General features: G+C 33.1%; 2 protein-coding genes and 1 long non-coding RNA gene across 3 annotated transcripts; 2 read left to right on the top strand and 1 right to left on the bottom strand.

The window, feature by feature from the left end:
• Window positions 1-233: 233 nt before the first annotated feature.
• On the bottom strand, window positions 234-4,440 carry LOC143058817 (uncharacterized). Its single transcript, XR_012973245.1, has 3 exons — window positions 3,727-4,440; window positions 2,566-2,682; window positions 234-1,132 (listed from the first exon to the last, which is right to left on the bottom strand). It is a non-coding gene; the product is annotated as an uncharacterized LOC143058817 (long non-coding RNA).
• Window positions 4,441-12,802: 8,362 nt separating this feature from the next.
• Window positions 12,803-17,747, top strand: LOC143059720 (perlucin-like). The gene is made up of 5 exons (XM_076233270.1): window positions 12,803-12,906; window positions 15,250-15,338; window positions 15,663-15,753; window positions 16,353-16,575; window positions 17,606-17,747. The coding sequence occupies exons 1-5, from the start codon at window positions 12,855-12,857 to the stop codon at window positions 17,640-17,642; spliced, it is 492 nt and encodes a 163-aa protein (XP_076089385.1). The 5' UTR covers window positions 12,803-12,854; the 3' UTR covers window positions 17,643-17,747.
• A 2,687-nt stretch (window positions 17,748-20,434) lies between these two features.
• On the top strand, window positions 20,435-26,464 carry LOC143059719 (perlucin-like). Its single transcript, XM_076233269.1, has 5 exons — window positions 20,435-20,538; window positions 22,567-22,655; window positions 23,579-23,669; window positions 24,109-24,340; window positions 26,368-26,464. Exons 1-5 carry the CDS (start codon window positions 20,487-20,489, stop codon window positions 26,402-26,404), a joined length of 501 nt encoding a protein of 166 aa, XP_076089384.1. The 5' UTR covers window positions 20,435-20,486; the 3' UTR covers window positions 26,405-26,464.
• Window positions 26,465-27,372: the final 908 nt, after the last annotated feature.

Raw genomic sequence — 27,372 nt, 5'->3', positions numbered from 1 at the left:
GCGTCTGTCATACAAGTCAGAGGTTTAGTTCTAGTTTTTAAACCAGGTTTAATCAGAAAATTCCTGTACCAAATCTGGAATATAACAGTTGATATTCATGCATAACATATTTACTTTTCTAATTTTAGAAAAAAAAGGTTCAAAAGCCATATAGACCTATGCTTAACGGACATATGAAATGCGCAAAAGACTAAACCAAATAGGATGTGCAAAATAACCAGAAGACTATACCATGACGACAAACAGTCTTTAATAACCGACAGGTGCCTTTACATTATGTCAAACTCTTAATCGTTTTGAGTCTATAATAGTAAAATATAAAAAACTTTAAGGATGTTCGCTATTTCGTTTCAAAATAACAAGCTTTTAAATAAACTATTATACATTGATAGTAAATAAATAAAGAAACTAAACAAGTAAAAACAAAATAAGTGTCCGTGTGCTTGTTTTTAAGATATAAGCCATGGCAAATTTGGCGGGATATAATTCTATCTAGACTTTTCATAAATTTATCATTGACACCGTTTTCTTTCAAGAAATCAAAAACATGAGGAGCGAAAATCCTATTAAAGTGTGAATAGCAACAGTAGGCCGTTAACACCCAATTACGCAAATTATAAAAACGTCAAAAATTAACATACATCAACTACTGATCTATGATAAATAAGCGTTTCCGAACTCCTTTTTTAAACCCCGTTTTCTGAATAAAAATATGTTTTCAAATAATGTTATGGGATATTAAAACTGAACTTAATGCACTCATGTAAGTAATGTTAAAGTTGAACTATTGAGAGACAGCTTGCAGGATTTAAACTTTCGCCTTCAATAGTAATCACATCATTTACAGATAATTCCAAAAAGGCTGATAACGGAGCTGAATAATATGCATCTATGTTTGAATCTATATACAGGGACCACGCCCTTGCTATTTCTTTGCCATTCTTTCGAATGTAAAAACCAGCTTGGCTTTTTGAAAGTATATTTGATAACACTAGATAAAATCCTGCTTTCGGAGCAATAAACTTTCCATCACGATACGAAGAAGCCATAGAAATACCATTAGATGATTTAACAGATGTAAACTTTATTCTACCAGCTGATACCATATATCCTTCACATACTGTAAAACCAACTAAAATAGAAATAAAGGTATCATCAGTTATGCAGTTACTGCAATATTTAAATGTAATCATAAAAGGAAACAACTATGCTATAATGTGTTGAATTATCTGACTAATTTATAACTAACAAAATCAGACAGTTAAAATGTTTTGATGGCGTAATAAACAATTAAAAAGTGCACTCTTTTTAAGAAAATCATAACTTTGACTAAAGCTGTTTGCTATTAATTTTGACCAATGCTGTTTTTACGGGAATATTCATACATATGCATAAAAACATGTCTGACAATAATAGTGTTAAAAATCAATTGTTGCCCTAATAAACAACATGGAGAAAAATGAATATTTAAATATATATCTTAACATGTATGATAATTAGATTTGTGTGCAAACAATTTGATGTATCAAACGTCTAGGGTCATATAAGACCTTCGTTGTCTTATTTGCTTGATATTTGTTTTCTCTTGATACAAAAGTACATGTTTCATGTGTATACAATACGGAACATTTCAGCAATGCACTTTTGAAATATGCCCAGAAGAATAACCTTCCTGATATACTTATTTAGATATTACTGTTTGGTGTTCGCATGTTTAGGGTTGAAACACAAAATCTAAATGCCATTGAATTAGTCACTAAAAATAAATACGATAAAAATGTTGGTGAAAACTTACAAATGATCTATCTTTGATAAGTTTGCTATTTCTATATAATAAAGACATAACAGTTAAATGTTGTTGCATTTTCTACTCTTTATTTCTAGAATTTAATCTTTGTATTAACGGGAATATGATAGGAAAAACAAATTGATATAAATTTTACAGTTTAATCTTCCCGTTGCACATCTCGATGCGAATATCTAATTTCAATTTAGATTGTTGCTAGGAGTCGGTTTTAAATAGAGATGACAAAAATATATGGCAATACATTGGTCTGCCAAGTGTTTCGAAAAGATGAGAACTCAAACCCAGTCTTTACATACATTTTGTAAAACTTGTTTGTTGCTTGTCTCCTTTTTTGTTGCTTTGTTCTTTGTCTATATGCCTTTTAATGTCTCTTCGTTACATATATGACGTAGCTCTGTACTTAAACATCCCGTCATTGTGTTATTGTACTATGAAAAATTTATGCCATTTTGTGGTTCTTTGTTACATATTTGTCTGGTTGACTGCTGTATATTTGACTTTTGTACCTATTATGTCTGTTTGTTTTGTTCACGCATCGTTGTCAATATAATGGAATTGGATGAGACTATCATACAAGTAAGAGGTCAAGCTATCTATAAAACCATGTTCAATCCACCATTTTCTACATAAGAAAATTCCTGTACCAAGTCAGGAATATAACAGTTGTTTTATCATTCGTTTGGTGTGTTTGAGCTTTTGATTTTGTCATTTGATTAGGGACTTTCAATTTGAATTCATCGGAAAGGCGAATCACTTACCCTTTTCAGAAAAAGCTTGAATGGTCGCCTTAACTTGCATAGAGGTCAAATTCTGTGACATTTCTAAACGAGACATCTGGTCCTTCAATTCGTTCATCTTTGTGTCAATAAGTGATCCTATATAATTCAAATTGCATATTGAAATAGTAAAAGTCTGCTGGTCAGATTTTTTTGTTGTATTCATACGGACTATTGTGGTGAATTTCCATTTTGTTTATTATCATTTATTATAAATAAGTTGATTAGGGTGCAAACGAGACAACTCTCTATCCAAGAGTTTGCTGTTGCCTGTTTTTATATATTAATATATTTTGTAATTATGTTTGCTGCTGCAGCTCAAATTTCCAAGTTCACATATCTCAAAATTCCAAATTTCAAAATGAAATTTTGACATTAAAGATATTTCAGTTACAAAAGAGATTTTCTCTCATCATTATTTTTTTTGAAAAGTAATGATGTTCTTTTTTGACCGGGCCCGATTATGTGGTGTTACATCTAACAAAGTCAATCAAAAATGTGATCGGTTTTTTTTGTACCCTGTTGTAGGCCTCACTGTGACTTTGAAATTCAGAACAGCAATAAAAGCTCTGTTATTTTGCTTTTGTTCATAAAACAAATGATATTGATCTATTCGTGAATTAAAGAATATGCATTCATGTTAAGAGCAATGTGGCACCAATGTGTAATTTAATGAAAAGTGGAATAAATGCAATAAACTAAGATACAACTAAACTATTATGTATAATGAGAATGGGTAGCTTTTTATTTCCTACATGCAGTTACTTGATCAATCCCCATTTAGCACCAAACAAAAAAATTAAGTACCATTGCGGATAGGGTTTCTTTTAAATCGACAAAGAAAAACATGTCCCTAAAATGTAAACATACTAGTCACAAAATTGTCATCGAAATCGCAATAACTAGTATGCCCGCTTTTTGTGTTGACTTAAAACCTGGAACTCCTTTTTAGGAAATACAAGTTAGGATGATATTTTAATATTTAGAGCAGATTTTATAAAGTTTCATTTGTTCTTAACTGCAGAGTACAATTTATGAAGACACAACTATTGCTCACTACGTTTTTTTTTCAATTAAGGGGATTCTAAATAGATTTTATTTGATTTCTGTTTTGTCTTATTTTGAACTACTTATTTTACTTACCATTATAAACGTTATCTAGTTCCTTTTTGGCGATACTGATGTCCTTTTTGAATGATATTGTTAAATTGTAAAGAGCAAGAAAATCCTGACTTCTAGCTTGATTACTTGCTTTTAACTTGTTTATGTCGTTGTTAGTTTGTTGCAAACCATAAGCCATATTCAAATTTTTAATTTGTTTTAAACCTTCCAATTCTAGTCTTAGTGTGCGGTAGTTTGCCTGAGTCACTGTATAATCCCGCAGCAAGCTTGTGTGATTCTGTTCTAAAACCGTTACTGCAGTGCGTAGTTTGTCTATCTCGGATTCCTTGGTCTGAAGAATACTATCATATGTATGTCGTAAGGTCGTTAGCTCTTTCTCTTGATTTGCTATACGGGTAACGTATGGTTGAAGAAACGTTGTTATGTTTACCGCGTGTTGTCCTTCATTTTTACTCATGGCATCTACTTTTGTCTGAAGCGTTGTGACAATCTGCTCTAGTCGACGTCTTGTCTGCTTTTCTTCAAACAGTAAATCCATTAATTGCATATAATGCCTTGTAGTGAGGAACTGACCTCCACCACTAGGTCTGAGGGTACTACTATCAATCAGGAATGAACATCCGCCGTGAAGAATGAAAGATACGGCTAATATTTTGGTCACCCAAAAGGTTAACATTTTATATAGGTTTCTCGAATTATTAAATTATAATTTCAGTCCTCATTAATGACTAGATATTTTCCTTGTTTAGTTATCTGTGTCTATGTGCAGTGATAAGATAACTTCATTTAAAGTAAATACAATGTACACATAATAATAACATTTAAATAGATTTTGGATATCCTAAATAAATATATAATGTTATACATGTATATCAAAACTGTAACAATCTTATTTTTGAATGAATAACGAAGTGTGACTTTTGATTGCGCCTACTTTTTTACTTAATCTTTAACAATATGGTTAATATCACATGCAGACTCTCATTATACTTTATCATATTTTGAAATAACAACGTCAATAATAAGATCAAGTAAAGTAATTTAAGGAGAACACTAAGCTGGCTTTGAACAATCATAAATATTTTAAATATAGCTTTGATCAACAGAGAGCTGCCCTCAAAGATTTTAAATCAAACTTCATGTTCTACTAACGCTATTATCAACTTGTATTAATTACACATTGAAAACAAGACATGGAGTTAAAAAGCCAAGTGTTTTAAACAAACATATATATTTAAATCAGCATACTTACAAGTATTGTTTAATACTTAAATAATCTTTTATCGTGTATTTTTCTAGCAAAAGAGTTGTTATAAACGTGAATTTATTTTTCATCGTCTACTATTCTTAAAAACTTCTTCGATAATTAAGGTAAGATTCACGTGAACTTATTTGAATCGTCTATAATACTCTTTGTTTTAGATCCGAGTGTTAATGAAGGTTTATTAATAATAAGACATCCTTCTCACAATAATTATTTGACTTCAATCCCCCCAACCCCCATTACATGTCATGGTCAATTTATGCATCACGGATAAGTATTCATATCATTTTATTATTTCTGAATAAAAGTAGATGTTATCTATTTATCAATAATAACACAATCCTAATAGTATTGCAACCTCATTGCTATTACTTCATTTGCAGAAAAGGCTATGTCGCTTTATTTGCATTGAAATCAGTCGCCAGAACACATAGGCATACGCAGCTTTCGTCGGTCTTAACACACCGTCAATAAATCAGCCGGTCAAAAAGTATGGCGTCAAGCACAATTTAAGGTATAGTATCGGAATTGCAAGAAAGATGAAGATATTGTATTATTTTAATCAAATTATACTGCAATGTTATACTGCAGTGGTCCGCTATGACGATATTAAATTGAAACGCCATATCTTATTTAGAATTGATAAAATTGTCTCGGAGAAACGTTTTTAGGATGAATAACTTCAATATGGCCAGTAAACATGTTAAAAAAAAATTTCACAAAAATGAATATATATATATTTATTGTTAACAGCTGCAGGTTATTTTTCACCTTTCTTAGCTTTGAAAGCAAAAAGTCTAAATTTGAACTTCTGTATCCATCTTTGAATCAGCCGGTTTCATTTGATTACTTTTCAACCATATTCAACTCTTGGTAGGGCTTAATTACCGAGCAAAGCCCGAACTAGAACGAACGAAGCAGCCCAAATGGGTTCATAGAATTAAAGTATAACTTCAATTATCTTAACCAGGGTTAGTAATATTGAATTTGGTAATTTCTATGAAGAACAGAAAATCCCTCCGACATGGTTTCTAACATCATGAACATGGCAACAACTGATCGGTTGGCGGATTCAGCTTCCTTTCTAAATTACACCCTCTTTTGATGTTTATGATTGAAGTTATATAGGCACAGGTTGCCTTAGCTTTATTGTATAGCACAACGTTTTGAAATTATCAGCTTTAAAAGAGGGGCGAAAGATACCAGAGGGACAGTCAAACTCATAAATCGAAAATAAACTGACAACGCCATGGCTAAAAATGAAAAAGACAAACAGACAAACAATATTACACCTGACACAACATATAGAAAACTAAAGAAAAGGCAACACGAACCCCAACAAAAACTAGGGGTGATCTCCGGAAGGGTAAGCATACCCTGCTCCACATGTGGCACCCGTCGTGTTGATCATGATATAACCAATCCGGTAAATAGTCTAATTCGGTAGGTCATATTCATGAAAGGGAAGGGGATTGTAGTTACGACGTGATTTTCATCTTCATATTTGATGATTTGCCCTCTAATTGTCATGATTTGACCGCGACTGGTGAGTTTGATGTCGGTCATATACAATTGTATGCCTGATATCTTTGATGAATTATTATAAAAGATTGATTGAAGAAAGCACAATGATTATCTGATCTAAAAAAAAACACTAGAAAGAAAACATGCACATTGAAGCCTAACAATCTTTTCTATCTGACCTTAATGTTTGACATACAGAATAATGAGCTGCTTTATTAAGAAGAGTGTGTCATTTTTTATTGATTGAGGAAGCCGGAGTTCCCGTAGAAAACAACAGACCTTCAATATGAAAACTGACAATCCTAGTCAATTACGATTGACGTCGAGTGCTCCCGCACAAGCGGGATTCGAACTCATAATCCCAGTGTTGACTGGCTAGTGATTACAGTAGTAACTACTTAGACCACTCGGCCACTGAGCCCCCTTAGGTACAGAATAAAACTCAAAAACATGCTGTGTCTGTACCAAAACCCTCTATCTGGACCATGAGTTGTGACATTCTACTATGTTTACGGTAAACACGAGGAATATATTTATTTAGAAAACCCTTCGATTTTCATTGATTTATATTAATTCATTTTCATATCTATGCTGCATTTGTGTCATCTAACTTAAAGAGTGCAGTAAAAGTTATAAATGCGTCATTTGTCAAAGTCACGAAGATTCCTTTTCGATTAAACGAACTATATAGGACATGATATGTGTTAAAAAGCTTAGTGTTCCAAATTTTTATAATCAATATACAATGATTAATAAAAGTGAAAATGCTAGTTGTCTAAACGTTTATTCTTAAGACAATGCCTTATTGATATTGCAAAATAATACAATATTCAACTGTGTGTTGTCTTCTTGAATTTTGAAAAATAATACAATATTCAACTGTGTTCTAAAAGCACCAGTGTTCAGGTTATAGCTTCACTATTGTCAGGCAACTTCCAGTCGATATATCGCCTCCGGATCCATCAATATATATAGTATCATTGACTTTTGCTTTGATGAAAGAAGTTGTTGATCCTGTGATTTGTCCATTATCGGTTGAAGATTGATGACGGGAATACGTTCTTGAAATACCCTGTCCATTCAATCTAATATAAAATGTGTTAGTATCCTTTGAAAGTATATTAACACTGACGAGATAAAATCCTGCTCTTTCAACAATAAAATTTCCGTCATCATAAGGAGGGGATTTCGAAAGACCATATGCTGTTTTAACTTGTATAAACTTGATTCTGTTTTTAGATGTGTAGTGTGCAGAACAAGCAGTAAAACCAACTGTAAATAAAAAACAATAATCACTGTTAAATAATACAGCATACGAAAGAGGATGTTTTTTATGAAAAATGCACGACAAGGTTTGTAATATGCATTCAGAAATATCTAAATTACATGACAGAATCACAATGCTAGTTTCAAAAGCTAGAAAGCATGGTAAAAACCAAAAGGATAATTTCTTTTATGAAAGTGACTCTCAACAAAAAAAAATGATAAATAAAGGCAACAGTTGTATACCGCTGTTCGAGAGTCATAAATCGATTGTGAGAAAACAAATCCGGGTTACAAACTAGGGAAACACATCAACTATAAGAGGAAAACAACGAAACAACAGAAATACTAAAATGCAACAAAAAACAAAACGACAATGTAACACACACAGAAACGAACTATAAGATAACAACTACCATTTTCCTGACTTGGTACAGGACATTTTAAGAAAAAATAGTGTGTTCAAACTTGTTTTGTGGCTAGCCAAACCTCGCGTTTTTATGGCAATGTTAAATATAACACTAAAATGACAACTTTACATGACAGTAACAATAACAGTCTGTACAAAACATTTCTAGTTGTACAAAGGTCGTTTTTATGATACTGCTGTGCAAATAAAGTAAAGATATATTCAAAACAATATCAAGACAAGTTTATAGATTTCCTTACTTTTTTAGCTCTTTCGCCACACTTGTGCAAAGTTTCCATAAAGGTTAAACTGAATAAAAAGGTGTTTTTAGGGGCAAACAATTTTTATATTTAACTTATATTGGCCGTTTCATTCATTTGAAGACATTGTCTTACTGATCGTTTTTGTTCGTTTAGTGCATATTCAGAACTACAACATCTAAAAAATGTGATAAGAATATTAACCCTGCGTTGTACTAGACCGACACAGTGAGCCGTATTTGATGTACGTTTTGGTTCACAAGGTAGTAATTCGCAAGACGAAAAGTCGCCTTACCCGGACACATTATTTTTATTACGAGCCGACCAGTCTTTACACTTACTCATGAATGCCGCGTGCTTAGTATTGTAACAACAAATACTATTTGAACGTCTTTGTTTTTTATTCGACCGGGTTTCAAACCTACGACCTCTCGCACACGACGAGAACACGCTCTCACGAGACCACCAAGGGGGTCGATTGTATAGAATATCATATATATTTTCTATTATTAAATTATCAAAAATCTTACCCCTATGTTCAGTCATAATATCCTTCCATGCCATCATCTCGTGGTACTGGTTTTCACTTTTAGTTTTTATCATATCAAATTCTTCTCGAAGACCTTTCGAAAAGTCTGTGAATTGGGATTTCAAGTCACTCACAAACTCTGCATATTTCTTTTCATATACTGATTTCGTATTCTGAAGATCTCTAACATATTCCGAAAACATTGTTAACTTCAAGTTTGCTAGCTGTTGGTCTACATTTTTTAATGAACTTTGAACTCCCTTTTCAAACATATGTTTACTGTTGTCTAACTGTAACGAGTAATTTTGAATTTGTAAGTTCAATCCATCCTGTTTTTGTTCTATACCCGTGATAACGTCATGCATTTGTTTGTTATATATATTCTTTGTCTCATTCATATTTCTTTCATATTGACTCAACATCGACGTCTGTAACAGGACTTGCTTTGAATCGACAACGTCTTCGATTTTGTGACTAAATGTATAGTCAATGCTGTCGTCGATATATTCCTTTAGTTGCTTGTTCATCGATGATACGTCTAAATTAGCAATCAACGGAGCCTTTAAGTTGTTGGACAAAAGCGGCATTCGGACTTCTAAACAGTTTTTCGTCGTGCATGGTGTTCTAGCAACTAGTACGTGTTGTATAGCAAACAAAATTGACACCATATGGACAAGCATGATATACATACTGTTTCACTGTATACAATTGACACAAGCGTTATTTGTATTCCAATAGTTTACAATAATTGTGATAAGTCGTTAGACGGTTGAATGTGGAAAAGTTTGAGATAGTAACTTTTATATGAGTAAAACATAAGTAAAAAAACAGTCATTGTTCAAAGCTTCTGTAATGGTGCAATAAATTAAGGGAAAAGTTTGGCTGCAGATTGATATGTTTAAATTGGAATAAACAAACATTCCCGTAGTGATTAATGACAGAAAATCTTCGATAGCAAGATATGACAAGAATGATTATTGGGCATCAATTCACTTAATTGCAAAACAAGTTAATAGTTAACAAAAGTACCAGGATTATAATTTAGTACGCCAGACGCGCGTTTCGTTTACATAAGACAAATTTCAAATGTTTTTAAACGTACCTGTTATAAGTAATGATAAACTATTTTTAAACAGAAAACATGAGGAAGGATTATTGATTGTTCCGTTCAAAATGCAATAAATTCACAAAAACAGATTTGCTAAAACACTTTTACCTCAAATTCTAGAATAGGTTTCGTTATTTATTTAACACTAATAAATTGGATAACTTATAATGAGTTGCGCAATTCTTCACTATATGAAATTAGAACTGTGAGGAATGATAATTAATTACTGCACTTAAGATGCAATACTGACAACTGACGCAATTTATAAATTAAAACTATGAATGCACATTCTTTTTTAGATAAGAAACATATATGTACAAACAAACAGTCACATTTTTTAATTGTTGAAGCAGACACTGATTTTAATTGTTTTATGTTGTTTTTGAATGCTGAGATTCTATTTGTTTGGCATCTATCAACCATTCCCCCTTAAACTTGAAAAACAGGTTTTATATCCTACAAACCAGAAAGTGAGAGTAGAACCTTTTTCCCCAAAACTTTCTGCGTCATTACCAGATTGATTGTTTGATTTGTGACTAATACAAAGTAAAATCACAAACCATACTGAACTCCGAGTAAAATTCAAAACGGAAAGTCCCTTATCAAATGGTAAAATCAAAGTATAAAACACATCAAACAAAATTGACAACAACTGTCATATTCCTGACTTGGTACAGGCATAGATAAATATTCACCGTCTACTTCACTAAGAATGCAGTTTTGTCTTGAGTAATATATTCTAAAGTTGTCTGTCTTGTTATTTACTGTTTAGTTTTCCCTTTATTTGTCTTTGTGCTATAATGTTCCGTTTGCCCTTATGATTTTTGACATTGACTCTGTATTCAATACCTATTTATGCATCCTGAAATCATCCTGAGTTGCGAAATGTTACTTAATATGTACATATCGATAAAATTATATACTAAAGTATACAGTGTTCACTATCAACTGAAAGACTCTTTGTTGTTGGTGTCTTTGGAGTATTAATTTGTGTGTGCGTTTGATTGTTTTAGTCAGTAGTGTTGTTTGTATGGGCTATAAGAATATGTGGTTTAAGTGTCAGAGAGAAACCTCTCCGTCTAGTGCTGGCGTCACACATTGGCGTATAGACCGGCATGCACCAGACGAACAGAGAAACTAAAGTCGGTATACGTTAGTTGCACTCCAGAGGAACGCTAAGCAATCGTTAAACGTGTGTAACATCAGTTTGAAGTACGTCGAATTGCAAAATTTTACGCTTGGTGAACGCTATAACTCCAGGAAATGTCCATGCAGCATAAAAATTTTAATCCAGCTCAAGCGTTTGTCTAGCGTGTACCTGTACGCTACAAGCGCGTTGAAAACGCTACAGATAAGTTTGAGACACGGTTAGGGCACGTTGTATACGCTTCAAGGTCGTTCTACTGTAACTAAAACGTATGTAGGTGTGTTTGAAACAACCACCCATAATAAAACGTCCCAGACACGCCAAACGCACGGATTATCGTCCTAGATACAACCAGGACGCGTCTTAAATACGTTCAAGAGACTTTTTCCTTTGTAGCGTGCATTTCATCCACGTTAAACAAACGCCAGGCATACGCCAACATACATGTACGTTACTTGAACGCCCGATAAACGCTTAGGTACCCTTCTCATGTACAAGAAACGTAAATTAAAAGTCATACACGACTAACAAAGGCCAGAGGCTCCTGACTTGGGACAGGAGCAAATTACGGTGGGGTTAAACATGTTTATGATATCTCAACCATCCCCCTATACCTATAGCCAATGTAGAAAAGTAAACGCAAAATAATACGCACATTAAAATTCAGTTCAAGAAAAATCCGAGTCCGATGTCAGTAAATGTAACTAAAAAAGAAAATAAACAAAATGACAATAATTCATAAATAACAACAGACTACTAGCATATCCAGGACGAAACAGGTGACTGAGAAAAATCTTTCCTTTTCAATCGCAAACAGCGAAATAGTTAAGAAGAGGGACTCCATCAAATACTATATATACTAGTAGCTAATCCCTTCAACTGCATTTGTTCTTAATTCTCAGGTTGAAAGTTGCCTCATTGGCAATAATTTAAGACTCTTTTGTATTATGCTTTACATCATAACTCACAAGAGGTTCTTCTAAACGAACTGTTTCATTTCAAAGTGGATAAAACACACAAATTTCATGCAATCGATGAGATGCCAAAATAGTGTTTCAGGAAAAATACATGCGTCCAAAGCGTTTCTGAATTTACCTCACTATAAGAACGCTCAAAGCCGAATATTTGAAAGCCAAAAATGTATAATACCAAAACAATCGATGTCTAGGCTATATAACCAAAACATAATACATACATTGTAACATCCAAACCCATCTAAGATCAAATTTGCCTAAGGAAGTTGAAACCTTAAGATTTTTGCAGTTTCTTAAACCCTTCGGGATATATATAGTGCGCCAGCAGCGGTGCCGTCATTGGTGTTACAAGTGTATTATTTTTGGTCCTCAATGCTCTTCAACTTGGTACTTTGTTTAGCCTTTTTAACATTTGTGATTCGAGCGTTACTGATGAGTCTTTTGTAGACGAAACCCGTGTGTGGCTCATATATTTCAAATTTCAATCCTGGTATCTATGATGAGTTAATGTATACATCGAACATATCAGACCTATATTTATGGCAATAATATCTAAGTCCTACTGACCAAATGTATTGCTACATTTAGCCCATTTATTGACTTATTTTATGTCAATAATAAGGTCGGTGTTATCATTTCGAGAGAGATAAGGTAATGTGAATGGAAAGACAATGTTTACTATAATTAAAGCTCCTTTGTTTGCACTGTTTCTAGTAAAATATGGTAAGATATTATTTTATATACTGACATTTTTTTTCTCTCGCATATTCGGTATTCAAAGCAGCAATTTCCATCGTGTTTAGTTCGCGCATCATTGTAAATATAACGAAATTTTATGAGACTGTTGTACAAAGTAAGAGGTTTAGCGCTATAAAAACAGGTTTAATCCACCATTTCTACATTTGAAAATGTCTGTACCAAGTCAGGAATATGACAGGTCTTGTCCATTCGTTTTTTATGTGTTTTGTTATTTGATTTTGTCATGTGATTAGGGTGTTTTCCGATTTGATTTTCCTTTGAGTTCAGTATTTTTGTGATTTTACTTTTTTCCCCATGAAGGTATTTGCCAATACACCCATGTAACGTCTATAAATCTGTTAACTCCGTCGATATCTTTGGTGAAATGTTGAGACAGTTTTTAAAATAGATACTTAAAGTGAGGTGTTTATCTTCAGTGAAAGTGTTTGGTGTATATATCGTCCTGAATACGCATGAAATGGTTGTAACTGGACGTTTAGCAAGTGACTGTCAAAAAGCAATGTATATCTCAATATAAGCCAACGTTTTACAATTAGATTGAACACTAAAGAAGGTGTTTTATATCCATATATTTGTCCGACGATTGGCTCTCCCAACCCCCAGATTTAAACTTTTCTAAAAGAATTATCAAGTAACTACATTTATTCAGTATTTTTATTTAGCATTAGCTGTTGATCTATTTAAATAATCAACTAAAGAGCAGTTCTATTGATATTTTGCTAATGCATGTATGTATCTTCGATAGAAGAGGACAACTAAAAGTTAAAAGCAAACAACATTATCAACTAAAAGTTATAGGCCAACAATATCACCAATCGGCAGTTATAGGAAAATAACACTATCAACTTAAGCTTATAAACAAACAACATTATCAACTGGTAGTGATAGGCAAACGACACTATCAACTAAAACTTATGGCAGTTATAAGAAAACAACTTTATCAACTAAATATTATAAGCAAACAACACTATCAACTGGCAGTAATAGGAAAACAACACTATCAACTAAAAGTTAAAAGCAAATAACACTATCAACTGGCAGTGATAGGCAAACAACACTATCAACTGGCAGTGATAGGCAAACAACACTATCAACTGGCAGTGATAGGAAAACAACACTATCAACTGGCAGTGATAGGCAAACAACACTATCAACTGGCAGTGATATGAAAACATTATCAATTAAAAGTTTAAAGCAAACAACACTATCAACTGGCAGTGATAGGCAAACAACACTATCAACTGGCAGTGATATGAAAACAACACTATCAACTGGCAGTGATATGAAAACATTATCAATTAAAAGTTTAAAGCAAACAACACTATCAACTGGTAGTGATAGACAAACAACACTATCAACTGGCAGTGATAGGCAAACAACACTATCAACTGGCAGTGATATGAAAACAACACTATCAACTGGTAGTGATAGACAAACAACACCATAAACTGGCAGTTAAGGGCATACGATACAGTTTTGATCCCGTATTTACAGTTTGACGAAAATTTCCATATAGGCTAGTTTTTGCCTGATTAAATCAAATATGTAATAAAAAATATACCTTCATCTGCTACTTTTTGAGTTAAATGAGGTCAAAATTGTGTATATTTGCTCAAAATTCGGATTTGTGGCCGTATTTTTTCCCTTCGAAAGAAAGCCATACATTTTTTGTTTTAAAAGATAAACACAAATTGGTTTTTGTTAAATAATTTGTAATTTCTGTATTTTATAAGTATCATAAAAATTTATGCATTTTTCATTCAGAAATATATATTTATCAAATGTCATGAATTGAGAAATAAACGTATTTTTTACTGTATATTTATCAAAATTAAAAAAATTGCACTAGTTACAGTTTTATCAAATTTGGTCCACATAATCTCCCTGCAAAATGAAACAAAATTTCGTTTTAAAAAAAGTGGTACATGCACTCGTTTTCAAATTAAATCAATTTGAATGATAAAAATCAGTCGAAAAATGCATCTTTTCCCGATATGTCACAGTTTGACGTCGCGAAAATAACATGTTACGTTAGCAACTTCATTACCTCCCCTGTAACTGTAACGTATGCCCTCTCCCTTAAAGGCAAACAACACTATCAACTAGAAGTTATAAGCAAGCAACACTGTCAATTTAAATGTACTGAGAAACAACACTCTTAATGAAAATTTAAAGGTACTGACAAACCACACTCTCAAATAGAAATAATAGGTAAACAGCACTGAGAATTCGAATATATAAGCATGCAGCACTTATTTCATTAATTGTTCCATTATTGCTTTCGTCAGTTTGTTAATATATTTTTAGCATATTGTCTATGTCCAAATGGTTACCTGAAACATGACGAGTCTTGTTACAAAATGATAAGAACATTTGCGACATGGGCTGAAGCAACCGTGAGTAACGCATATATGAGTAACTAAAATCTACTTCTAGCTGTAGAAACACCATATTCCATGTCTACTTAGAGTGATACAAGTTCAATTGATTTATTTTAATAAGTTTGGAAAACATGATGGACACCCTTTTTTGCATTAACTTTTTTTTATAAAATGTTTATTTGATCAAGTGATAAGAAAACTTCTCTTTAAATTTAAATGCCGTTTGAGATAAGATATGTATCACGTACATCAACGTTTAATTAATGATAAGCGTAATATAATTGAGCGACTTACACTTTCAATACCCTAGAATTGTTCTGTTTGTTTAAATTACAATAGATATACTGCAGAGCAATGGGATCAGAACTGGCAAATCTAGAGACAGCGGTAGAGGATCATTTCGTACATGGAATGTTACAAAACCTGGGAGGTAAGAAATGCATTAAAACAAGCTGCCAAAAAGAGGTGAATGATACCGAGTGATATTCAAACTCATAAGTCGAAAATAAACCATGGCTAAAAAAGGAATGGGACAAGCATACAAACTATAGTACACGTAACACGTACCCTCCCCAAAACTAGGTCACAGGTGTGATCTCAGGCACTCCGAAAGAGAAAAAAAAGAAAAGAATAAGATGCAATCAAACAAGCTGCAGCACTCACTATGGTCCTATAATTATATAAAATCAAGTAGATATGAACAACCAATGTATATATCAGCATATATGTAAAAACGTATAGGCATATGTAAAAACGTATCAATATAAACTTTTGAAAATTCTCTCATGCCTTCCATGTTAAGAAATCAAATACTTTAATATAAAACTAGCTAGATCATTTATAAAGAAATAAACAAAAGCGATGCTAATATCGCTCCTTGTTATAACTTGCAGGTAGCTAAAATCCTCCAAAAATTTTGCTCAGTGGGAACGATATTGTTTGTAACTCAGCGTGAATGGATGTGGGTTAAAACTCATGTACAAAATAAACAAAAGAGGTGATAATGCAAAACCTTGTTATAACTTACAGGTAGTTATGATCCACCCAAGTTTTGGCTTGGTGGAAATGATATTGTAACGGAGAGTGAATGGATGTGGGCTAAAACTCATACAAAATTTACCTACACAAACTGGGCACCAGGTCAACCTGACAACGGACAAGGAGAAAATTGCTTAGAACTTTCAAAGAATGTGGGTTGGAACTGGAATGATGAAACCTGTGAACACAGAAAATATTTTATCTGTGAAAAACCGTAAGTACAAACGTTATGCAGTATCATTATCCACACACCAATTACATATAATGTGACGAAACTATAATTTACCTCAAAACAATGGATATGTGTGGTTTTAGCAATTAAATGAAAATGTGTAATATTCTCAAACTTTCTAAATTATTTATTCAATAATATAACAATGCGTAGGTTGATATAATAAAAACACTATGATATCCAAAATATGTCCACATAGTTTATGAAAACAATAGATACTACGCCAAGATGTTATCTTCATTTGAGACTACTATAACACATTTACATTATTTTACTCACGTGTTTTAGTAGTATAGAAGTCACAGTCTTGATATACTAAGTTCTAAACTGTGTGCAAGTATTGAAATTCTATGATGACTTTAAACGTACACAAACTTTCTGATAATAAAATATTCTAGTTTGGAATCTGTAGGAGTTGAACAGATATGAATGCACTATTTATCAGACAACTAATTGCATCCAGTTCATTTGATCTTCGGTGGATAGCTGTATCACAGGCAACCATACCCCATTTCCTTATATTTTTATTAGTAGTATACCATAAAAATGGGTCGAAAGATACCAAAGGGACAGTCAAACTCATAGATCGAAAACAAACTGACAGCACCATGGCTAAAAACGTAAAAGACGAATAGACAAATTATAGTTTGAAAAGACACAACATATAAAACTAAGCAACACGAACCCCACATAACTTCAAGGGAGATATCATGTTGCCTGCATTCAGGATTGATCAAAGTTCAACAATTTGTCATTTATGGAAATCTAAAGAAACCCCAAATCATGATAGCATGCATATGATCATCGTTATTATATGTACTAAAAACATGTGTAATATTATGCATTTTTAAATTGAAAACTGAAAAAGGGGTACCCAATGTGGGATGGAAGGATAGATTCACAAATTGACAAATAAACGGTATGACTTCATACACCGTGCATTTTTTTTTTAATTGTGATGCCGATACCTTTAAGTTGAACAACATAAATTCTTGAACTTTTTTTTTTGCAGATCTGAAGAAATAGACGGTGGTGAAATCATTGGATAATTGACAAATTACATCAAATAACAAATAAATCCTAAATAAACTTTCAGAACTGTGCACAGTTATATAATTTGTTATAATGATTTTTATATTATATGTTATAGATCATGTTTTGTTATCTTTAATATTGTTATTTTAAGTTAGAGTTCTTTTATGCATTGGGTTTTATTTTATATAAATTAAGGAGATGAGTTAAGATTACGAATGAGACATTTAACAACTAAAGATCAAATGACGTGAATAAGTAACAATAGGTCAACGTGTGGCCATGTTCTAATATGCACTTTTGTTTAAATGCTACTTTGAATTGTTTCAAATATATAGAATGAGTTTACTCAGCCCCATTTTCATGTACCTGTACCATGTCAGGAACTTCCTAAATAGTAGTTGTTTCATGTCAGGAACTTCCTAAATAGTAATTGTTCCATGTCAGAAACTTCCTAAAAAGTATCTGTCCCAAGTCAGGAAACTCCTAAATAGTATCTGTCACAAGATTGAAACCTCCAAAATAGTATCTTTCACAAGTAAAGAACCTCGTAAATAGTGTCTGTCCCAAGTCATGAAACTTCTAAATAGTATCTGTCCCAAGTCAGGAACCTCCTAAAAGGTACGTGCCCCAAGTCAGAAACCTCCTAAATAGTATTTGTCTTAAGTTACGAAACTCCTAAATAGTATCTGTGCCAAGCCAGGAACATCGTAAATAGTATCGGTTCCATGTCAGCAACTCCAAGGAAAATTCAAGACGGAAAATCCCGCATCCTGACCTGTTAAAGGCATTTCCATACGTAGAAAATGGTGGATTAAACCTGGTTTTATAGCTACATGTAGTTAATTCCTCTCACTTCTGACAGTCGAATAAAATTCCATTATATTGACAACAATGTGCAAACAATTGAAATAAACAGACATAATAGTAAAAATGTCAAAAATAGGGGTACAGGAAGATCTGTGATGCCTTCTGGGAAATCTATTTATAACTTTTATAGACCAAAATGGTACAAGTTGAAAAATTGTAAAATCATATTTAATATATAGATTGATGTCTCCTGTAGACATACAATGACCCATATCGGTTCTTCTAGACATTTCACATAAATACTCTGGTAACTTCTTACAATCCTTGGCTTTCAAATGTTCAGCTGTGAGCGTTCCTAATGAATGTAAATCAAGGAAAGCGAGTCAGACGCATGAAATTTATAACGTGTTGTTTTCATACCCGAATAATCCAGTCGGTATATTTCACTCACTTCAGTCGATCCTCTGGAGGACAACGACCGTAAGGTGGTGCTGTAATTATTAGAGTTAGTTGTTTTCATCTTCATATTTTGTATGTTTCGTGTAGAAATACATTTGTCACGACCTGTTGTCTTATAGACATTTCATATAATAACCCTGGAAACCTTAAAACAAGTAAAATTTTCAGTTCATCACAAACGACATGCACGTGTCAATATGTTATATAAAGATGAAAATTATTTTTTTCTGAAAAAAAAGTTGTGAATCAATGAAATGCAAGAACAGGTAAAATGGTCAAAGTCTTACAGCCGATTGCATTGAGTGTGTAGGCAAGGGTACAATCTTTCGTTAGCTTGCTTGTTAGCTGAATGTGAAGTCATTATTAGGTCATGTATAATACCCTCCGTTCGGAGTAGTCGAGTCCTACAGACAGATAGATTGGTTATCTGTCGGACTCGTCTACTCTTAAAAGGTAGTTTACCTAACCTAGAAATGAATTCACGATTTAGCTAGCAAGCAGGCTAACGAAAGATTCTATCTTTGTATACACACTCAATGCAATCAGCTGTAATTGAATTTTATGTTGATAGTGTTTTAAAGGCTTACTACAAATACCATAAAAACTTAAATTATCACAAACCAAGGAAATGAAGACAAGGTACGATGAATCCTATAGCTATCAGACAGACTGTATGACTTACAATCATTAAAGTATCTGAAAACAATCTTACTAATGAAAATTAGCTTTGACCAATGTGCCACGGGTTATGCTAACTGAAAATCATTAATTTACGATGAAAAAGAAGACAACACATTCTGTGTGTGCCAGTTCTAAGTCTGGTGCCTTCACAGCCTCACATTGCACTGATCCGAAATAAATTTTATTTTGATAGTCTTCAAGCACAAATTAAGCCTTACTTCAATATAAACTCAACGTTATTAACCATGGACCTGAAGACAAAACTTGAGTGTCTGTTTCTAGCCAGGAGCTTCTTATTCAGTGGTTGTCGTTGGTTGCTATTTGTCCTATATACATTTTTATCGCTTTGTATAGGTTATTTTTATGTAATTGTGTTGCACCACTGGCCCACGTTAATGGTAAGTAAGGGAGACCACTAACAAAATAAACCCCGCCAAATTTTGTATGTGCATATCTCAAGTCATGCGGTTGTAATTCAGTGGTTGTCGTTTGTTGCTGAATATTATATTTGTTTATCGTTTGAATTGTTTTACAAGTGTCATTTTTGGGCCTTTTGTAGGTTGATATGCGGTATGGTTTCGCTTATATTGTTGAAAACTGTAGGGTGATCTTTAGTTTCTTACTTCAACGGCATTTGATGGAGAGTTCGCAACTAATTCTTTAGTAATTTAAATTAAACTCGGTTCTTGCAGAAAAAAACGCACTAATTACAAAATCTGTTAAAAACACAAATTTCGTGAAATCGCTGAGATGCAAAAGAATATTTTGGAGTATCAGTAGCGCACATATGGAAACAATGCGAGAATACATCAGACTAATATAGTGCTGAAGTCTAGTCTATTTTTTGACACAAATAACATCAAGGTCGAACTTATCTCTCTGAGAGATCTGATAGTGTTGACAGAAGGACAATGTTTACTATAGTTAAAGCTGCTTTATTTGCACAGTTTCTGATAAATTATGGTAAGATAATATATTTTACTGACATTTTCTTTGTATATGTACATTTTTTATAAGGACCTGCAATCTTTATCTCCGTGAGTAAATTAATTTGTTTTAAAATAGACAAATCGTCAAAAACGTACTGTCGAAATATGTACACAAAGTGGAGTGAACATCTTCAATGTATATATTATTATGTAAGTGCATGAAATAATTTCCATTGGACGTTAAGGGATCAACAATAAATAATCAATGTATATAAAAACATTGTGCAAAGTTTAAAATTCAGGTTCAACACTGATTGGGGACTTGAATATCTTTTTTTTTTACCGGAAGCCTTTTCGCTCAGCCGACTGACCAACCAAACTAAATGATATACAAGACCAAGTTTTACCAAAATCTTTGTAACTTTCATGTGCAGTTATAAAGTAACCATTTGTAAAGTGTTTCGACTGATCCGATAAAGAGTTTTGGTTGATCCACTAAAGTGTCTCGACTGATCTGATAAAGAGTTTTAGTTGATCCACTAAAGTGTCTCGACTGATCTGATAAAGAGTTTTAGTTGATCCACTAAAGTTTCTCGACTGATCTGATAAAGAGTTTTAGTTGATCCACTAAAGTTTCTCGACTGATCCGATAAAGAGTTTTGGTTGATCCACTAAAGTGTCTCGACTGATCCGATAAAGAGTTTTAGTTGATCCACTAAAGTTTCTCGACTGATCCGATAAAGAGTTTTGGTTGATCCACTAAAGTGTCTCGACTGATCCGATAAAGAGTTTTAGTTGATCCACTAAAGTTTTTCGACTGATCCGATAAAGAGTTTTGGTTGATCCACTAAAGTGTCTCGACTGATCCGATAAAGAGTTTTAGTTGATCCACTAAAGTTTCTCGACTGATCCGATAAAGAGTTTTAGTTGATCCACTAAAGTTTCTCGACTGATCCGATAAAGAGTTTTAGTTGATCCACTAAAGTTTCTCGACTGATCCGATAAAGAGTTTTGGTTGATCCACTAAAGTGTCTCGACTGATCCGATAAAGAGTTTTAGTTGATCCACTAAAGTTTCTCGACTGATCCGATAAAGAGTTTTGGTTGATCCACTAAAGTTTCTCGACTGGTCCGATAAAGAGTTTTGGTTGATCCACTAAAGTTTCTCGACTGGTCCGATAAACAGTTTTGGTTGATCCACTAAAGTTTCTCGACTGATCCGATAAAGAGTTTTGGTTGATCCACTAAAGTTTCTCGACTGATCCGATAAAGAGTTTTGGTTGATCCACTAAAGTTTCTCGACTGATCCGATAAAGAGTTTTGGTTGATCCACTAAAGTTTCTCGACTGATCCGATAAAGAGTTTTGGTTGATCCACTAAAGTTTCTCGACTGGTCCGATAAAGAGTTTAGGTTGATCCACTAAAGTTTCTCGACTGATCCGATAAAGAGTTTTGGTTGATCCACTAAAGTTTCTCGACTGATCCGATAAAGAGTTTTGGTTGATCCACTAAAGTTTCTCGACTGATCCGATAAAGAGTTTTGGTTGATCCACTAAAGTTTCTCGACTGGTCCGATAAAGAGTTTTGGTTGATCCACTAAAGTTTCTCGACTGATCCGATAAAGAGTTTTAGTTGATCCACTAAAGTTTCTCGACTGATCCGATAAAGAGTTTTGGTTGATCCACTAAAGTTTCTCGACTGATCCGATAAAGAGTTTCAGTTGATCCACTAAAGTTTCTCGACTGATCCGATAAAGAGTTTTAGTTGATCCACTAAAGTGGCATAATGCCCCGCAAAAACTAATTGAATTCTTGTTGTTATGGGCAAAAGTTTTGAGGATATATTGTCTCGATATTTAAATATACTATAAGTACACATATTTCTTTTATTTTATCTTAAAATATATTCATTGTACCTTCCTTTTCTGTAATGACAAATTACACGACCAACAGCAGTTGGCCGAGTATTCCAGTTAATAAGTCACTGAATAACCAGGGTAATACAAATACTCTTTCCTCTATTTTCCCTACTCGATTTCTTCAAGTTTGTTATTGTATTTTCAGCACATTGTTTATGTCCGAATGGTTACCTCAAGCATGACCAGTCTTGTTACAAAATTATAAGAACTTTAGCGACATGGGCTGAAGCAACCGTGAGTAATAAATATATGAGTACCTAAATTCTACCTTAAACTGAGAAATAACACCATTAATATTTCTTTCAATAATAATAGAGGTTTAGATAAGGGTTTGCAGAGAGGTAAACTCTTGTTTTTATATATATAAAAAAAATCATCATAGATACTATAGGATTGAAATTTTATATTTGCGTCAGACGAGCGTTTCGTCTACAAAAGACCCATCAGTGACGCTCAAAACAATTTAAAAAAAAGGCCAAGTGTAAGTTAGTCTTATATACAAGCTGGACTGTGAATTTTGTTTACATTCATAAAGTGTGGTTTTGTTATGTGACAAAACTCCTCTTTTAAATTAAATTCAAGTTGCAATAGAGTTTATACATTGTATACTGCAATAGCGTTTCAATAATAATCAACGTATACAAAAAAATAGATGTCTTTAAAAGGCCGGAACTCTCATATAACATGTTTAATAAACATACATACACTATCATAAAATCGCAGGTGCGGATTCAGGTGGGGGCGTGGCGATATGATCCCCCTCTTTAGTGTGCAAAGCATGGGTTGTCCTCAGCCTAATACGAATATTTCGATAATTTTACATAAAGAATTAAGTTTGCGCCACTTTAACATAATGACTTGGATCCAGGGCCGTCCGAAATCTTGACAAAGACAACATTATTTTGTGTTATATAAAGACACGTTTCTAAAATCACCTGCTGTTGTGGTACATTTGTGTTTTTCACTTTCAGTCAATTACGAATGCCTCTTTTAATATACTATATGTGAAGGTCTAGATTTGTATTCTTTTAGGTTTTATTGGTCAATTGTTCTCTATTCATTATTTTTTGTTTGCGCATTATGTATTCTTTATATTTGAGCATTCCATTATTCTCTATTCTTTATTTGTCGGCCAACTTTTCTCTTTATTATCATAGATATACTGCCGAGCAATGGGATCAGAACTGGCAAATTTAGAGACAGTGGTAGAGGATCATTTCGTACATGGAATGATAGAAAACCTGGGAGGTAAGAACTGAAGATACAATAAAACAACAGTGCATGGTACTATGCTATAAAACCAATGAGTTTTGAAATACAATACTATCAGCATTAGATTGATTTTAATTTTGATTTTTGTTGATTAAACGCCACTTTTAAGCACCGCATTTAGGCTATTTTGTGGCGGACAGTTTTTATTGGTGGATGAAGCCGGAGTACCTGGAGAAAACCACCGACCTTCGATTGGAAAACTGACAATCCTAGTCAATTAAGATTGGAGTCGAGTGCATCCGCATTGGGAAAAAAGTCATTGTTTTGTTAAAATGTAATAAATATAAGCCGTTGAACAGCCTGCCATTCATTCAACGCTAAGAACACAAAAGAATTGAATAATATTTTAGCAAGATCAAATATGAACATCATAAATAAAAGAGATGACAATATCGACCCCTGTTATGATTTTAAGGTAGTTATGATCCTCCGAAGTTTTGGCTTGGTGGAAACGATATTGTGACGGAGACTGAATGGATGTGGGCTAAAACTCATACCAAATTTACCTACACAAACTGGGGACCAGGTCAACCTGATAACAGTCATAAAGGACTTGGAGAAAACTGTTTAGAACTTTCAAAGAATCAGGCTTGGAACTGGAATGATGATTACTGTGAACACAGGATATATTTTATCTGTGAAAGACCGTAAGTACAAATGTTAAGCGGTGTCAGTTTACACACATGAATTTTATATAGCAATATGAACTATAATTACTTGAAAATAACGGAAGTGCACAGTGGGAGCCATTATATAGACTCTAAAAATGTCTTTTAAAACAATTGTATTTTAGAAGCTGAAGTGTCAAATGTGCTGCAATTAAGATTGCACAGTATGTTGCATTGACTAGTTTACTTTATGGATGATCGCTACTCATGTTTTTGAATCATCTAGTTTTATCCATGTGATGCCAATTAGGAGATAACTGTATTGTATTTTAAGCTCCGACGGCATCAATTGGGGATTTGATGGTCGCAAATTAAGTTTACTAGCGACGCGTTAGCGGAGACAGTAAACGGGTATTTGCGACCATCAAATCCCAAATTGATGCCGTCGGAGCTTAAAATACAATATTGTTATCTCCATTCTAATGAAACTGACAGAAAACAACGTTAAAAAATGTATTTAAAATCTGTCATATGCCGTCCCATAGCATCAATTCTCAATTGATGCCATGTAAGAAAGTGACGTTATCCAATCAAAATGAACGTTACAAACGTTGTTGCATTAGAATTACAGTTTTTTAACCACTAACTCTTACTTTTCTTTTCATGATTTTATTACATATCAGACATTTTTGAAAATCTTATAAAAATCCTTGTTATTATTTCATGGATTTTGAAAGAAAAAAAGTATGAAAAATGTAGGTAATAATTTCCCAACATATTTTCAAATGATTATAACTTAAAAACATGGTCTCTGATCCATCATTTTTATCTACTTTTTATTTTTTTATTTCTATACTATTAATGTATAACAGTCTTTTAAAAAATTTGTTACTTTAAATCAGAAGAGCGAACATCCTTAAAACAGTCATTGTATACATACACATGTAGTTTCTTTCAAAATTAGATGTGAACAAAAAATTAAGGTAATTGTCTAGTAAGATGTGTTATCCAAAGTGCTGTACCATCTTTTGTACTAGACATACGACACACTCAAATGTTTTTTTTTTATATTCTGTAAGTTGGAAATTATTGCAAGGTTTTTATTAACGTGAATAATGTGACTGGGGTTGTATAGCAATATAAATAAGAACTGTATTCTGATATCTAATATCTATTTATATATATATATATATTATATATATGCGGTTTTTTTTTTCTTCTTCTGAAATCAAATAAATTACTCGTTTTTAACCATCCTTCAAAATCGCAAAAATTTCCAAATTTACAGTACAGAGCTATGTTGAACTATTGAAAATCATTCTGACTATTAAATGTTCACAAATCTACTGCAGATAAAAACATTCTACTTTCAAAGTTGTGGGAATTGAGGATAAAGATGCAACATTTAGTTATCAAAAAAATACTTAGTACAACTCACCATCAGTTTGTCGGAAAAACCATGTTGCCATCATTAATGATTTGACAATAATTGATTACGGTCAACAACAACTGGTCATTTAGGGAGCTACCATTTGATTTTTAGGGGGGGGGCCTAGGATGAAATTTGAAAAAAATAGGCAGGACAGGAGTTTTGAGTAAAAAAAAAAGGCAGGATGAGACACTTGCAAAAAAAAAAGTCAGGATGACAATTTATGTAAAAAAAGTCAGGATAAACTAAAAAAAAAAAAGCAGGACCGAATAGAGTGAAAAATAAAAAGGCAGGACAGAGATTACAACTAAAAAAAAATGCAGGACAAAATTTTTCATCCTAGCCCCCCCATAAAAATCAAATGGTAGCTCCCTTATGGAAAATTAAAAAAGAAACACAATGCTTATGTCATGCTCACCTTCATCATGTGTACTGAAACCCTGTGTAATAAAAAAAAACAAAAAAACTCAATGCTTGAATACTGACAAATCATCATGTACCCAATGTGGGAGGGATGCATGAACAAATTGACAGACATAGGTATAGTTCAATACACTCTAACCCTTCTTATTTTTGTTGTGATTACATAACCGACAAGTTGAACGACAAAGTGATACACATCCTTATTTTTTTACAGATCTGAAGAAGTGGATAGTGGAGAAATTGTTGGATAAATGTATAATCACATAAGATAAAAAATAAAAAGGTAAACACACAACCATTCGGATACAATATTTTAATAGTTTTGATATCATTTATTATATCTAACATTGCCATATAAGCAGGAGGTTTGGGTGGCTATCAAACCAGGTTCAACCCACCATTTTTTCAAAAAAAGTCCTGTACCAAGTCAGAAATCTGGCAGTTGTTATTTACAGTCTGTTTCTATGTATGTTGGCATTTGTTTTTATTGCAGTTGTGTTTCTGTTGTTCTGTTGTTTTCCTCTGATAGCTGATGTGTTTCCATCGGTTTTAGTTTGTTACCCGGATTAGTTTTTCCTTAATCCAATTATGACTTTTGAACAGCTGTACTATACTACTGTTGCCTTTATTTGTTATTAATTTTATGTTTTGCTATTTATAATAACATTATTTGGATTTAAGAGCTTTATCTGTACTGCGTTTTGTTGTATTCATAGTAAATACAAAGTGGTAGGATTGTCAATGAGACAACTTTTAACCCGAGTTCAAGTGAAAAGTATGTAATCAACGTATGGCTATATGCACTTTTTTAACTGATCAGATATAGGTCTAGGATTTTAAAAAGTAGAGGCCCCAAACTAGAGGTCAGTAGGACATTCAAAGTGAGATGAGTTTAGCCAGACTGACATATACACGGTACGATCACTCTATACAATAAATATAGTCAAATCTGTTTCAACAGACCACTTAAGGGAGACCCAAAAGTTGGACTCTTAAGACAGGTGGTCTTTTAATACAGGTTCATTTGTATGAAATGTGCTACAGAGGGATCTAAAAATGGTGGTCTTTCAACACAGGTTTTTGCTTAATACAGGTGGTCTCTTAAGCAGGTTTGACTGTGGGTGACCTTTGTGTACCAAAAACGTATACAAATGAAACATTAACAAATGAACAATGAAAATGATATCAAGGACAGATAACCTCTTCCAGATGGGACACA

Source organism: Mytilus galloprovincialis, chromosome 14 (genome assembly GCF_965363235.1).
Source record: "Mytilus galloprovincialis chromosome 14, xbMytGall1.hap1.1, whole genome shotgun sequence".
NCBI classification, from domain to species: Eukaryota; Metazoa; Mollusca; class Bivalvia; order Mytilida; family Mytilidae; genus Mytilus; species Mytilus galloprovincialis.
The sequence above is the reverse complement of the archived record's forward strand: the minus strand, read 5'-3'. Positions and strand labels throughout refer to the sequence as shown.

Coding starts and splice junctions, on each gene's coding strand:
- LOC143059720 (XM_076233270.1), top strand. CDS start 12,855: ATGTTTACTATAATTAAAGCTCCTTTGTTTGCACTGTTTCTAGTAAAA. Junction 15,339..15,662: donor CGACATGGGCTGAAGCAACC/GTGAGTAACGCA, acceptor AAATTACAATAG/ATATACTGCAGAGCAATGGG. Junction 15,754..16,352: donor AATGTTACAAAACCTGGGAG/GTAAGAAATGCA, acceptor TATAACTTACAG/GTAGTTATGATCCACCCAAG.
- LOC143059719 (XM_076233269.1), top strand. CDS start 20,487: ATGTTTACTATAGTTAAAGCTGCTTTATTTGCACAGTTTCTGATAAAT. Junction 20,539..22,566: donor ACAGTTTCTGATAAATTATG/GTAAGATAATAT, acceptor TTGTATTTTCAG/CACATTGTTTATGTCCGAAT. Junction 24,341..26,367: donor TATTTTATCTGTGAAAGACC/GTAAGTACAAAT, acceptor ATTTTTTTACAG/ATCTGAAGAAGTGGATAGTG.